Source organism: Eretmochelys imbricata, chromosome 10 (assembly GCF_965152235.1).
Source record: "Eretmochelys imbricata isolate rEreImb1 chromosome 10, rEreImb1.hap1, whole genome shotgun sequence".
In the NCBI taxonomy this organism is placed as follows: domain Eukaryota; kingdom Metazoa; phylum Chordata; order Testudines; family Cheloniidae; genus Eretmochelys; species Eretmochelys imbricata.
The window spans coordinates 61,455,565-61,470,954 of NC_135581.1; the positions used below are offsets into that span (position 1 = coordinate 61,455,565).

Here is a 15,390-nt window from a genome sequence, read left to right on the forward strand (position 1 = left end):
GTATCCTGTGTTTCAAACCTTGATATAATTTAATAAATCTTTTAGTTCTCTAGTCCCACAGGCCAGCTTCCCTCTCTTTTGATTGAAGGGTAATTTTTGTTTTTGCTCTAGTCAGTTTGTTCTAGGATGGCAAGTTTCTTGTAGATTTCTCCACTGATTTTTATGATCTCTTTTTAAATCATTAAAACACATAGCCTTATTAAAAAACAAAATGAAACCATGATCAGGTTATTTACCTATACAATGAAAAATCCTCTTCTTTTCCATATTCCATCTTGAGAATCTGTATGTAGATCAAAGGTATATTTACTTCACTATATGGTGTTTCCAGCCAGAGTCTAGTGAGGCTTTTCAGAGTTTAAACTGAGGATGGATGGAAATTACAGTGATTAATTCCTGCTGTATATCCCCAAAGCACTGCTCATCACTGAAAAGTGTTTTTCACACAAGGTATCTGTGAAGTACTTGAAGTACTTTATATTTTTGTGATTTGAGTTTGCAGGATTGAAATAATATGAAACTATTTACATAAAGTTTCAATTCAAATAAGGATTATACTACATGCTTGTGCTGTCCAAGGCACCAAGCCAATCAAATCTGGATTCCATACTAAGGTTTCTGACACTTTCCTGCCTGGCGGGCCCTTTGATGTGATGTCATGGTTAGCTGACTTCACTAAATAAATTGTAAAGCCTCTTTATGCTACTCTGGCAATGTAAGGTGGCTTCAAAGTGGGCATAAATATGGTTTATACCCACTTTAAGGCCCCTTTAAACTGACAGAGTAGGGCAAAGGGGTCTTCCTGTGTATGAGGATGAGATTGCTCACATTTCAGGTTTCAGAGTAACAGCCGTGTTAGTCTGTATTCGCAAAAAGAAAAGGAGTACTTGTGGCACCTTAGAGACTAACCAATTTATTTGAGCATGAGCTTTCGTGAGCTACAGCTCACTTCATCGGATGCATACCGTGGAAACTGTCTGCTGCAGTTTCCACGGTATGCATCCGATGAAGTGAGCTGTAGCTCACGAAAGCTCATGCTCAAATAAATTGGTTAGTCTCTAAGGTGCCACAAGTACTCCTTTTCTTATTGTTCACATTGCAGTCCCCGTCAGTACCAAACTAATGATCCAACCAGCGGACCAAATTCGGTGATGAATCTTGGTCACATGCCATCTCAGGCACGTTGCGCATATGTTAAGAAGAATAAATGACCTCGGTCCCATCAATGTGGTGGGAAAGATTATAGTTCCTTTTAGGTACCAGAACCTTACTAAGAATCTTTTCAGTTTCTTGATATTTTATAATAAACCCTCTTTTCCTATAACAGGGATATTTTAAAATAGGGTAAATAGTGTCAGTTGTAAGATTTTAACTTGCTGCACTTTCTCCAGGGTTACATAACACTGTTCTGACTTTCACTCTTTATTTGGGCCAGAGTGTTCCTTTCTTATTTTTAACTTTTCAATTCCCTTTGTTCATTTGTCTTTTAGGAGATTGTTTGTAAGGAACATTCCATTTCAAATTGTGCACAAAATATGTGATATTTTTAAAAAAACAGTTCTGATATTATCATTTTGTAATTTAACTAGGGTACTGTGGGGTATATCTAAGTTTTATCTGTGAGATTTGTGTACTGCTCTATCACTGACTAGGCAGAGATACACAAACTCTGCAGTCTGTTTGATCTCCTATTAATGATTTTCTTATAAATACCTTCCTTATGTGTAAATGATTATTAGGAATTAGATTTGAAACTCTTTATAAGTAAAAAGACAGTATGCATCCGATGAAGTGAGCTGTCGCTCACGAAAGCTCATGCTCAAATAAATTGGTTAGTCTCTAAGGTGCCACAAGTACTCCTTTTCTTTTTGCGAATACAGACTAACACGGCTGCTACTCTGAAACCTGTCTTTATAAGTAGTACAGTACATACAGTAATTTTGTAGTTTAAATTATGACTGTAAATTATGTGCTATGACTATTCATCTACATTTACGTTCACAATGTTGCCAGCTCTCATGATTTTACTGAGAGTCTCATGTTATTGGTGTTTTTCTTAAAGCCAGAGCTTTGAGAGTCATGCAATTCCATTGAGTCTGAGCTTTCCTAAAAAAAAAAGTTCTAGGGATGCATGTGGACAAATGCTTGAAAATGCTAAGGATAAAGGCTCAAAAACCAGAACACAAATAAAAAGGAACTTCTGATTTTATTTTTTTTAAAAATTTCAAGATTTTTAAGTCAATCTCATTTTTGGGTCTCATAATTTTTGAATATTTGGAGTTGGCAATACTGATGTTGGTTTATTCACTTTGATCTCAAATTATTTTAAATTCTGCTACTATTTCCCCATAGGCAGGGACACAATTGTCCAGGCAAACACAAATTGCAGGCCTAATTAGCACAAGTGACTAACACATATATACAAAATGAAAAAGGACTGAATTATGACCCACCCCTTGGTAACGCCCCAGATATCTGATCTCCCTGATTACCTGGATCACAAGTTGGGGGGGGGGGGTGAGGAGGGACAGCGGCTGCTACACCAATAATCCCCCCAAGAAAGCCATGGCTTTATCTCCCCTATGGTTTGGCTAGCTGAGATGACTGAACATGAAAGTGTATGGTAATTGTCCTACACAATATACTCCCCTCCCCCTGCAGTATAATTCCCTAAAGAGGAATTCCAAAAGAACTGTGACTCAGAAGTGTGAAATGTGACTCAATATCACATCACATTTTGGGCTAAACTACAATTCGGTATTTTCTGCCACAGAAATGATATCATCTTATCTGGATGAAATATTATACAAAGTGGCTTCTTAGAGGGCTAGTAACTTAACCTTATCTGAGGCAGATTACTGAGTAAAAATAAAGCCCACCTGCCCTCTGGAGAGTCATGAACTGCACCAGGAACCCATTAGGGTTTGAGGATGGGCCAGAATTAGTGGTCGTTATACTTTTTTGAGGGGGGGGGGATTTTTTTCTTTCTCTGCTGGGAGGCAGTTGTTGTGAGAGTTTCCCTTGTCACCACAATATTCTGTATTTGAAACTTTCCTAATGCTCTTCTTCTGAGCAGCTCTGACTTTCAGATTCACATGTGTATAACTAACAACCCAGTCTATATATACAGTATTGTTGTAGCCATGTGAGTCTCAGGATATTAGAGAGAAAAGGTGGGTGAGGAAATATCTTTTATTGGACCAACTTTGGTGGGTGAGAGAGAGACAAGCTTTCAAGCTTACACAGAGCTCTTACTCAGGCCTGGTCTACACTACAGTTAGATCAACGCAAGACAGCTTATACCGACCTAACTATGTAAGTGTTTACACTAAAATTTCACTCCTGCCAATGTAACTGCCTCACTATGCTGACTTAATAACTCCACCTCCATAAGAGGTGTAGAGTTAATGTTAATGTAGTTGGTCGATGCAGTGTCAATGTAGGCACTGCACTGTTCACATCTACCGCTACTGGCTTTCAGAAACCATCCCGCAGTGCCCCACATTGACAGTACAAGCACTCCTGGTTGGTATGCACACCACCAACATGGAGCAAAATGTAGACATACACAAGTGATTTGATTACTGCTACGGCTGTATGCTGACATAAGTTAGGTCAATTTAATTTTGTAGTGTAGACTGCCACTTACAGCGTTGAAACTTTTTTCGCCCAGGGGTGTGGAAAAACACACCCCTGAGCGACTCATGTTTCGGCACTGTAAAGTGGCAGTGTAAACAGTGCTACAGGGCTGGGAGCGGCACTCCCAGCACTGGAGGCTATTCCCACGCGGAGGTGGTTTTATTACAGCGCTGGAGCCGTGGCTACATGCCCAAGTTAAAGCGATGCCGGGGCAGCAATTTAACGTTGGCTGTGTAGACATACCCATTCCCAGACCTGAAGAAGAGCTCTGTGTAAGCTGGAAAGAAGTTGGTCCAACAAAAGTTATTATCTCACCTACCTTGTCAAACCAATCTATCACTTGCCTCAGTAGAGTCCAGGATATTTAATAGGATAGGCTGTTTTAGAAAAATACTCCAGTACTTTTGGCACAAAAAACTTTTATTTCAAAATCCAGCATGTAAGCTTATATTTCTGGTTATTTTTTTCTGAACAAATATTTCTTGTGCACAGTTCAAGGAATCCTACTCCTCACAACTACTTGCTCTATTCCCAATTAGTAGAGTTGAAAAAGACTTACATGTTTAGGATAACAAAACAAAACATGCATTTTGCCTTGGCAAAAATGTATTCCGGGGCAACAATTTATCATTATACTCCTTTATTTCTTACTTCATGAAAGTAGTTAAGACAAAAGCATCAAAAAGCTAATGCTTCCATTTTAAATAATTAGCAATGTTATCAAAATGTGAACATTTGGCATTTTTAAAATATATGCCAGTAACATACAGGTTTTGGCATAATGTTTCTGAGGGAAATTATGTATTTCAGTCAGAAGTCATGCATGAATTCTGCAAAAATATAGCATCTATGAACTTTTGCATGAATTCAGAATGGTTTGACAGTTTGTACCTCTCTCCAATTTGCTATTTTGAATATCCACTCAAAGAGGTTTTTGTTCTTGTGAATGTTTGACAATTGGTGTTTAGACCTGTTCAGAGGGCTAGCTAGTGGCCTATACACCCTTCAGTTTGAGACCTTAAGTGAGACTGACATGATGCATAGACCTTACCCTGGCCCCCTCTGCACAGGGGTGAATTCCCCCCCATCCCTGCAAATTACCTCTGGTGCATGTGTACAAGACATTGTGTGAACAATTCATTATTCATTATTGACTATTCTTCCCCTTTCTCAGCCCTTTCTTTACTCTCTGGTATAGATACACTGAGTTCCATGCAGTTTATTTTGTCGGCTTTTTCAGAGGGACCTGAAAAAACAAAGTTCTTCTTTGTGTGGATGTTAATAATTCCACACACCCTTTTGTAAGATTAGAAGTTTTCCTGGTGTCCTTGGCCCCTACTTCATTGTGCAAGTTGCTGTACACTGATTGGTTGCTATCTTGACGCTGCCCTAGACGTTCAGTTCATTGAGAAAGTTAATTTTTTTTCAGGTGAAAGGTTTTATATGATCAGATATTTCGTTATTATATTATTTACATAAGGCCCCCAATCCTGGATTGGATCTAGAGCACTCTTGGCTTCAGTTGGGCTCCATGTGGATGCAGAGGTCCACACTAATAGAGCTGATTGCAGGATTGGGTCCAAAAGTTATAGACTGATGGAAAATGCAGTGCATTAGTATGGTCATTATTATCATTTATAATTTGTATCATTGCAGCAGGTAGGAGTCCCATTCAGGGACCAGGACCCCATTATGCTAGGTGCTGTGCAAGCACACACAAAAAAAATGTATCTCATGTGGCCCAGTTTCTTTTGAAATGAGCAGAAACTTGATTTCTTTTAACATTGGGGACTGTCCATTGAAGTTTACCTGGAGAGGATTCCCTTCTTATATCACATACTCACCTTTGCAAAATTCAGCAAAAGGTGACTGGCACACAGCCATGACCACAACCCTGATCCTGAAAACTGATCCTAAGGGTGTCTGTGAAGAGTCCCTACTTTGGGGCTGCATGCAGGTGCAAGGGTCCACCTGCATTAATCAATTTGCAGGATTAGGACCTAAATTAGTTGTACAATTAAGAAAAAATTCAAGTCCAGTTACTAGTGTTACCAATGAAGGTAAGGTCTGAGGACTTAAGGCTTGATCTAAGTCCGTCTGAACTGTGTATGTTCTATGAAATAATGTGTAACAGTTTTACATTAACTATGTAATTATCCTTTTTTACCAATGTATATTTTCTGATCAGCAAAGGCTTGGGGCAGAGATGATACAGAAACATTTACTTGCTGTGACAAAGACAGTGACTGTCAGGGCAGAGTTCTTGCTTATTTGCTGTATAGAAAAACTTTCATTGTATCTATGTGAATATGCAGGTAAATTGTATATAAATAAATTTTAAAATTCAGATCTCATTGAGTGTAGTTTCTTATCTTCAGAATCACAAATATTCACCAGTTAGATACGAAAGATATGTTTTCCTATTTAGATAATCTCCAAACTACAATTCAGTTTCCTTTTTATGCTGTTACAATATAAATATTGTAAAATATCAGCATCACATTTCAGGTGTCTTATGTAGCACATTTTAAAAAATATTAATGTAGACCAAAATAAAACACAATTCCACTCTCCAGTGTGTGACTCCAATATTTACAAGACCTTCTAATTGATTGTTTACTCCATTTACCAGTTTCTTTTGGTGGAGCAAGGAAGCATTTTGTTGGGCTACTAATTTACTTTACTGTTTCAGACTTATGCAAGGAAAATGAATAAGTTTTTCACTACAAAGAGATCACATTTAAGCTGATCCCTCAAACTTCTCTCCCAAAAAAGTCACATCTATGGAGTTTAACTGTTATGTGCCTACCAAATAAATATTTAAGAGGTTCTGTTTTATTTTTTTAATTTATTATTTGTTTGCAAAGAATGACCTCAATGTTGAAAGAACTGTAACAAAGAAGAAAAGTGTTTTATTTGTGAATATATTACAAGTTTCTACCCTATTTTTCCTTCTTTATAGCTGCAGTCAGTGTGGGCAAGCATGACAGCTGCTCAAACTCAGCAAACGTCCAAGGAGTTGAGTATATGCCTGACCGATGTGTCTTGGAAGAGTCTGAGAGTCCAGGTGAGAGCCCTTTAAAGATAGTCACTGAGTATCAAATGATAAATATGACACAGCTTTTGAGCCAATCAAATAAAGCACATTGTAATGCTCCTTCCTTTTTAGCAGCTGCAATGTCAAATTAATGGTCACCTCCTGGGGTCATAGTGTGGAGCTGTTATCCTTTCCTCTTTCATCAAGCATTCAAGTCCTAGGAAGGATAAAGGCTTTATGACCAAAAAGAAAACTGACACTACTAGTTCATTATCATTAGTTTTGGACTAAACTGCTTAGTTAATATATGTACAGTGTCTGACCCTTTGAAGGTAGAGTAAGATTATGAAAAATTAGAAGGATTGTCCCTACTATAGCTGAATATAAAGCAGCCATTCAGATGCTATAGGTCTGGAGAAAAGCAAATTGACAGTGTTATAACCTGATTCCTTTTTCAAATCAACTCACAGTAGTTAGTTCAATTAATGATTTTTAACATTGAAATGATTAATTGCAGTGATGTACATAAGGTGCATCCCCTTCTAGTGGCTATGGGATTTGTCTTAATGTTGCTTATTTCTCTATCTATGTATGGTATATGTGAGAACCTTATTAATTGAATCTGAAGGGAGAACAATTAAATTTAAAGTGCATATTATTATAGCTGATTAAAAACATAGTGTGTGATTAAATAAAAGAAAGGTAAGCAAGGTGTGGGTCTGGCCCACATACCAACATGTAGGTAACAGGCACACAGTATCCCTTAGTGAAAGAGTTAAACGTCTTTTTTTCACTTGATATTTTCCTTTCCTGCTTTATCTGGTTTCTGTGTACCCTCTTGCATCTTTGTGTGCTGATCCGTGTATCATATTTTTGATTCATCCTCTCTGCGGCCTGTCAGCTTAGTTAAGAGATTTCCAAATCTTGCAGCCTGCACTGACAGGGGGCAGCTGCCAACAGTCCCCTGATCCTTCCCCAAGGAGTGCTGCTGAGATTTAATTTTCAGTGAAAGGGTGCAGTCTGAAATCCATGTCAGGTCCCCTAAGTCATCTCAGAACCCAGATAGGACCCATGGCTATGGGATTATATTTCAGTGCACTCCACTCCTTCAAGATTCCTTGGGAGTTGAACTGCTGTCATGTACCTGATTTGAACTATGTTTCCTTTTCATTTTTTCCACAGAAATGAGCAATGGTATATTTTAGAATAAGTGAAATCAGTGAATTGTAAATCTGCACCTATTTTCAAACCATTTTGGCTTGGTCTCACTACTTTGCAGCAAAATGCAGCATTGGTTTTAAAAATAATAGGTACCAGGGTAGGGAGACACGTTTAATTCCATATTTCAGTTACACCAAACCATCGAGGGTACCATACTTTAAGGCTTATGCCCTTCAGGAACTGTCCATAAACCTTTCTAGAACTGTTAGAGATAAATGGACAGCCTCATTTTTTATCTGTTTTGGACAGAAGTTAGAAAGAATTAATTAAAGGTTAATAGTCATAACTGGTTCAGGTGAGAATTAATTTAGGGCTCCCTCTGCCTAAAGATATTAATTTTAACCTTCCTTTAAGTTATTTTGGGTGACTGAATGCGTATGGCACTGGATGGGAGTGTAGAATATATAGTTCTGCATACCATATGTGTGTGTGAAATAAAGAAAAGGATGTAAAACTGTCCAGCGGTGAATATTGATTGGGAAAAATGTGTGTTGATAAAGAATCTAAACTTAAAAACTGAGTTTCATTCTGTCCATCTGACATCATTAAACTGCTAATAAACCATGAATTACTCTGGCTTTTCTCTCTGCCCATTCCTGCATTTTAAGACATCTTGCCTTGTAGGTCTGAAAATCTCTGGAGATTTCACTACTGGTCTCACTGCTTTCCACTGAGAATTTGTGGCTTGGTTGTCATGGAGACATCGTATTTCTCCAAGAATTGCTCATATTGATCCGTGGACAGGCGTAAATGGCCAGGCGAATGTGAGGAGTAAAGGGGGCTGGGCAGTACTATAAAATGACCAGAGGTTATGGGTCGGAAATAAGCTCATAGCAAACACTTAGGTAAAGAGAAAGAAACAGTTTCATTTTGTTTCAGGATTTCGTTTTTGCACTTTGTGCCATTGTCTTCTTTCACTATAGACTGAAAGAAACTTGTTAGTCACTTGTCATGTCAGATCTTTGGTGCTTGTCCTGACACAGCTGTCAGCCTTCCAGCTCTGTGCAGTTCAGGGACACACAACAAAGAGCCAGCAACATGAATTATTTATTGCTCCTTGTGTGGATGAAATTCTGTGATAAGAAATTAAGACACTTCTGACAGAAGCATTTGTTTGAAAAGAAAGATTTTGGTGATAGAATGCTTGAAGCTTACCACTTACTTTTTTGTAGGCAAACATTCAAACAGTAACGTAACATTTAGTTGGGTACTATTTTCTTTAGTCTTTGTCACATGTTTTTACTTTGTAGTGTATTTTATTTACTATTTGAGAGCATGAAGGATGTCAGCATTTGACTTGATGAAATCTACAACTTCAGAATCTGTGTCCCATGAATTCAAAGCCTGGAAAAACTTAGAAGCTCCACCTAAGCTTTTATTAAAAAGCGACCTATATAGGTTTGTAGAGTTGTTTGTATTTTGCTTATAGTACTTTGTCATATGCTGCATTTCCCACAGAAACACCAGTAAGGAGTATATTGACTTTACCGTCTCTTTTGATGAAGGTAGGGTGAAAGTATTACAGTGCATCTTCAAAGAGCTCTATAAGTATTCTTAGAAAGGTACTTTATTATATTTTATTGGAACCAGTATGGGTTACAGAGGTGCAGAACCCCTACTAATAGATGTGACTGTGTCATTTGCCTTTGATGACCCCGATAATAGATTCAGAGTAATTTTCAAACTGATTTTAATTCTCTACAATCTTACACCATTTATTTACTTATTTTGGTTTTGGCCTTCCTGATGTTCCACACAGGTACACTTCCTCCCACTGCTGCAGATTTGGCCTCAAGCAATCACAGAAAAGGGCATATACCCTGGTGAATAGCAGGAATCCATTAGACAAGCCAAGAAACTAATCTGGGATTTACCTATAATTTTCAGTGTTCATAATATGGTATGACTAGTCTCCGACAGGTAATAGAACCCCTCAGACTGCACTTTCCTCTTGGATAATTCATTAATAAACATTTTTCACCTGCACCAGACACAAGTAAATATCAGACCAGGGTTTCTTGCTGGGCATACTGGATTTTAGATGCTCTCTTGCATGTACCTACAAGCTGCCATTATCTGAGATACTGGCTCATGTTTGTATCCTCCCTCACACAGAGGAAATGCTGGGCTTCTATCCCAGATGTCTAATACTAGGTTTGTGTCCTCCAGTTTCCTACATACTGAAGACTACTTCTCTCTAACATGCAAAGCCATGGCTCTTCAAACTTGTCCCTGCTTTGGCCTGTAATAAAATAATCAGATAATGTCAACACTGTGTTTATAGACCTGGTTATCTAGGCATATCAAAACACTTTACAAATCTTAACAGACCCTCACAATGCCCCTCTGAGATAGGGGTTACCACCACGTCTTCCAGGTTGGGAAACTGCAACACAGAGGTGTTAAGTGACTTGCCCAAGTTAATGCACTAAGTCTGTGGCACAGCTGGGAATAGAACCCAGATGTCCGGACTCCTACTCCTGAGCACTAGACTATGCTTTCTCTCATAGGGAGCCTAGGTACCTTTCCTGTCCAGGGAAGAGTACCATTGCAGGCATGATTCCCCCACCACCCATGCAGAAGTCTTTTGGGAGCATTATGGAGGTCTAGCCCCATGGAGTTGGAGGGGACCAGACAAAGATTCTTTGAATTTTACCCACTGAAACATGGAGGGAAAGCAGCACAAATTAATGCACCCTGAGATTTCTTTGCCTTCTGTGCTGCCCTTTAGCACAGACCCAGTAATGGGAGCCCCTGAAAGCCTGGCTCATGCAGGATCAGTGTTGTCTAGGGATAAGCGGGGCCAGGTGGAAGAATATAGGGAATGCACATTGGCATAAATGTCCCTTGCCGACTTTGGACCTCCCACCACAAATCTTGTCATATTCATCAGGTAAGCAGGTAGAAACCCAGGTATTTTCAGGGGTAGTGGGGACATATGACACTCCTCCAACGGAAGAGTGAGTAAGAAGCTGGAGGTTGAAACTAGCAGAGCATTTTCTCCCCTGTGTGGGTGTAATGGAGTATACAAACACTATGCAGGAGAAGAAGGGATTAAGGAGGTCCTCTGGGCCCAGGCAGCACTGCCCCATCACACTCTCAAAGCCTGCACAAGCTGGAGGAAGAGCTTAACAAGGGAAGCAGAGTAGCTCAGTGGCAGGCAGATAAGGGAAGTAGCTGACGTGCACTCTGAATTCCTGGAAGGAAGTCTCACAGGAGCTCCTGTTGCCTGAGGCCTGGTGATACTGACCTGAGCAAGCATGCAAAGGAGGGACTGGTGAATTCTGAAGGTTAGAAACTTAGTTTGTATGTTCAGTTATTTACTTTATCCTGTGGGAAGAGGGGGTATTGGTAGGAAGTCATCCAGAGAGGCAGCTGCGTAGCACCTCAAGGCACAGGGCTTAACTGCCTATCATTGGGCCCTGGATTGGAGTGGGGTGGAGGGTGGGACCAGGATCCTGTACCTGCCCCTAAAAAGGCCTTCAAAAGTCTGTCAGTATCTCTTTGGTTAAGCCAAGAACATTCATTTGTGCATCTTAAATCCCTCCTGTCACTTCACACGGAAAACATTGCTTCTAAATATTTTGCCCTTCATTCTCTGACTAGCCTGGACAGAATAAAATTCTGCTTGTATATCAGACACTAGTGAAAAATCCCCATAGTTTCACACCTTGCTTAGTTTCATGTACCAGAAAATCCTGAGCACAAATGTGGGGGAGAACAATCTGTGGCCCCCCCTGAGATTTCATCTGTGAGATATAGCACTACACTAAGAGGGAAAATGAATCAAAAAGGAAAGATTCCAATTGGGCAAGTGCACCTGAGAGCCATGAATATGCAGCACTGAGTGTGACTGTGTTGTTAAGAGACGGGTTATAATCACCCTTTAGAATACCTGATTAACACTCTCCAGTGTATGCAGCTCTAAGGTATGTTATCTAGATCAGTGCAGTACCACTTATATCTGTGGATCAATATCCTGTTGTTGGAACTTGATACTCAAATCGAGGTTTTCCATTAAATTTCACAACTATAGAGCACCTTATGAAAAATCAAGGCTTTTTTTTTTTCTTTTTCTGGCTCAGGTACCAATATCACAGCAAAAAAATATAAAAGGGTAACTAAACAAGGACAGATTCAGGAATGGAATGTTAGCAATTGCTGATGATGCATGAAGCAGAAAGAATGTGGAATGTGTGGACAACCCATTAATCATAACCACAGATAACACATACTGCTCCTGGTCTGTGTTAAATAAAACTTTATAAACATTTTATCATACTGTATGATGGTATTAAAATATATCATGTGCCATTTAGCATTCAGTTTCAAAGTATCAGATTATTATTCTATTTTTTTTTCACATGAAATTAGAGAGTAAATCAAGACGACTGCATAGTGTGGTATGAAAAAATGTTTTATAGCTATACAAATATAAATTGATATCTACTTTTAATTAATCAAATCTCCTGGATTTTTGGCTGTAATTATTAGAACTGCAAAAGACTGCTTTTATCTCTTTCTCTCTATTCTTACCTTATCTCTTCATTGCATCCACTTAAACAGTGGCTTATAAAATACCCAATACACAATATATTTTAAGTTTAGGCTATAAGTATTATCATACATCAGCTAGGAAAATTTATGCGACTAAAAATTTGATTGATTGACTAATTCCCATTTCTGGTAGACTCTTGATAAATTGTGACAGGACTAAGATCTCATACCTGAATAACATTATTACTCCTCTTTCCACTTATTCTACAATAAGTCCAGCTGAGAGAATTATACATTCCATCTGCAAGTGAAGTGAAAATGCAAATAATCTGTTAGCGTCTAACACAAATTAGCTGTCTCCTTCCAAAATTGGGAAGTTTTGCACATCTAAAGAAAATTTGTGTTGAATTGCTTTAAGGAGATACATATGCACTCTCTAGCCAATTTGACTTCCATGTTGCTTTTTGTGATGTTGCTCTTTGAGGGGGTAAAATATTTTGTGGTTGTAGATTGCGGTATACTTGAATACTAGCATAATATTGATGCATAGCTTAATTTCACTACAAATAGTGTTGAGAGTTTTTATCATTTTATAAAGTGATTTATAATGAACTCTTTTAAACAAGGGAAGCTGTGCCTATTAATCACACCACAGAATGTTCCAAAGTGAAATGAATACATTTGTTTTCCAGATGAGATGAAACAGCATCCTTGGATGTCCAAGGTGTGTTCCTGCAAGGTGTGTTAGATAAGCCTGTTTCTTCAATGAAACTAGAAGGTGGTCAAGTACAGCAGAGGAACTGAAAATGCAGGACTCTTTCATAGGACAATGATTTTCTTTAATGTGTTTTGATAAATAACATAAACTGAATATTTCTTGTATACCTTTCACAATTAATTTTCAAAAATATCTTTCATATCATCTACTTTTCTCCTTAGTTGTTGGTTCCATGTTTAATGACAGCCCTTCAGTAGAGTCACATTGATTGAATATAATCTAGATTTTTGTTAACATATGCAACATTAAATGATTCCTTGTTCTTGAGATGTTTTTCCACTAACAGAAGGAATCTCAAGACAGAGATATTTTGTCATTATTATTAAAATTTACTTTAGAAGTATTATGGTAACTCTATCTGGTAAATATTACATTTGACATAAATTTGAAGATTTAAATTAATGTTAAATGTTCTGTCTTGTTACTAAACTACATTTATTACTGATAACATTTCAACATGGGGAAGACCAAATATATTTTAAAACAACTTGTGCATCAATGTTTGCGTGAATGTAAAGAAAAAAATTAAGCATTTAATTAAACTGCAAATTAAAAATTAATGTGTGTGATTGCATTGTAGATAAGTGATTCTGCAGATATCAATACAAGGAAAAAATGTGTATATGTACATATTGATGTCAATATGAAATTTGGAGAAAGCTGTCCATTAATCTAGCATCCACTGCTGAAATGATGCAGTGTGTACAGGTGCTGTTCACATTCCTCAGAATGAGGAATTTCAATATGTATTTGCAGTGCAGTTATAGATAAAACACAGACTTCACACTCCTACATGCTTATCCTTGGATCCTGTCTTGAGTCTTGTCTGGATCTTGTGTAATGTGGGCCACATTCTGCTCACTTATTTTGGAGTAACTTCACTGACTTCACTAGACTTTATTCCAAATTTACACAGGTGTAACTGAAAGCAGGAAATGACCCATATCATCAGCTGAGAAAAATCCAGGGTTAATCTACCTCTCAGTGTTTATGATACAAGCAGAAAAGCAAACAGTGAGAATGTAAAACATGATTTATTTATAACTACACCTAGCAAAATATGTTATATGCAATTTCACAGATGGCAGACAGTAATCCAAATGTGAGTGAGCGCGTAGGCCCTATTCTTGCCTTCACCACCTTCTATTCTTAATGGCTGTCGCTTATTTCTGTAAGCAGAAGCCCAGATCTTGATATTTTGCTTCTTTAGGTAGCGATGCTTTCAGAGGCATTGCTTAAGCCATGATCCTTCTAACAACATTTCCATTTCTTCTGTAAAATGCATCATCTTGGCATTTTATGAGAATTGCAGCCATGTTCATGTGTTGTATTAGTGCACCTTTTATCATGGGATCATCCTTTTCTTTTCTTTTTTTTGTGCTGCATAGTCACATCCCTATCTAAGGATCCAGTTCTGAATTCTGTAACTATTACTGCCCTTGAGTAGAGTTAGGCTTTGTCTACACTGGCAAGTGAACGACACAACTTTTGTTGTTCAGAGGTGTTAAAAAAAAACAAACAACACAACAACCCCAAAAGACAAGTTTTGTCGAGGAAAAGCGATGGTGCGAACAACACTTTGTCGGCAGGAGCACTCTCCTGCCGACAAAGCTACTGCCACTCGTTGGGGGTGGAAGTTTTTTGTCTATGGGAGAGCTCTCTCCTGCCGACAAACAGCAGCTACACTGCACGCCTTTTAGCGGCTCGGCTGTAGCGGCATGGCTGTGTCACTAAAAGCAGTGTAGTGTAGACAAAGCCTTACTCACTTCATCCCCTTCTTCAATGTAAAGGCTGCAAATTGGGCCCAAAACTGTTTCCACCAAAGTAGTAGTCTCTCTCTTCCAAAAAGCATTCCTGGGTCAAAGGATGTTGCATAGATCAATGAATTAGTATTGTTCACAACATCCTGTAGTGTTGTGGTAACAATTACATTTGTGGAACATGATGTTTGATTGCTTGCTTTTAATTCTACAAAGCACCGCATACCAGCAGACTGCCAATACTGATAACACTTTGAAATGCTTTCTGCAGTGATGATTGGTGTTTGGCACATGCTTCTGCATGCCATTGTTTATTCACTTTTGCTAATTATAATTGCAAGTATCTGCAAGGTAATGCATTAACTTTTTTATTAGGTACATTTATTGTCCTGGAGGGTATTTCCAAATGGTGTTTGGATGCCTTTTAAACACCCAGGCATGCCAACAGAGGCTGAAGA

The 15,390-nt window shown here is 38.4% G+C and overlaps 1 protein-coding gene across 1 annotated transcript in view; it reads left to right on the forward strand.

Moving 5' to 3' along the window:
* WDR72 (WD repeat domain 72) overlaps window positions 1-13,142 on the forward strand; it is a 185,379-nt gene extending 172,237 nt beyond the window's left edge. The window contains exons 19-20 of the mRNA XM_077828602.1: window positions 6,602-6,706; window positions 13,087-13,142. Coding sequence (XP_077684728.1) covers window positions 6,602-6,706; window positions 13,087-13,142 — 161 coding nt within the window. The remainder of the gene's footprint in view (window positions 1-6,601; window positions 6,707-13,086) is intronic.
* Window positions 13,143-15,390: the final 2,248 nt, after the last annotated feature.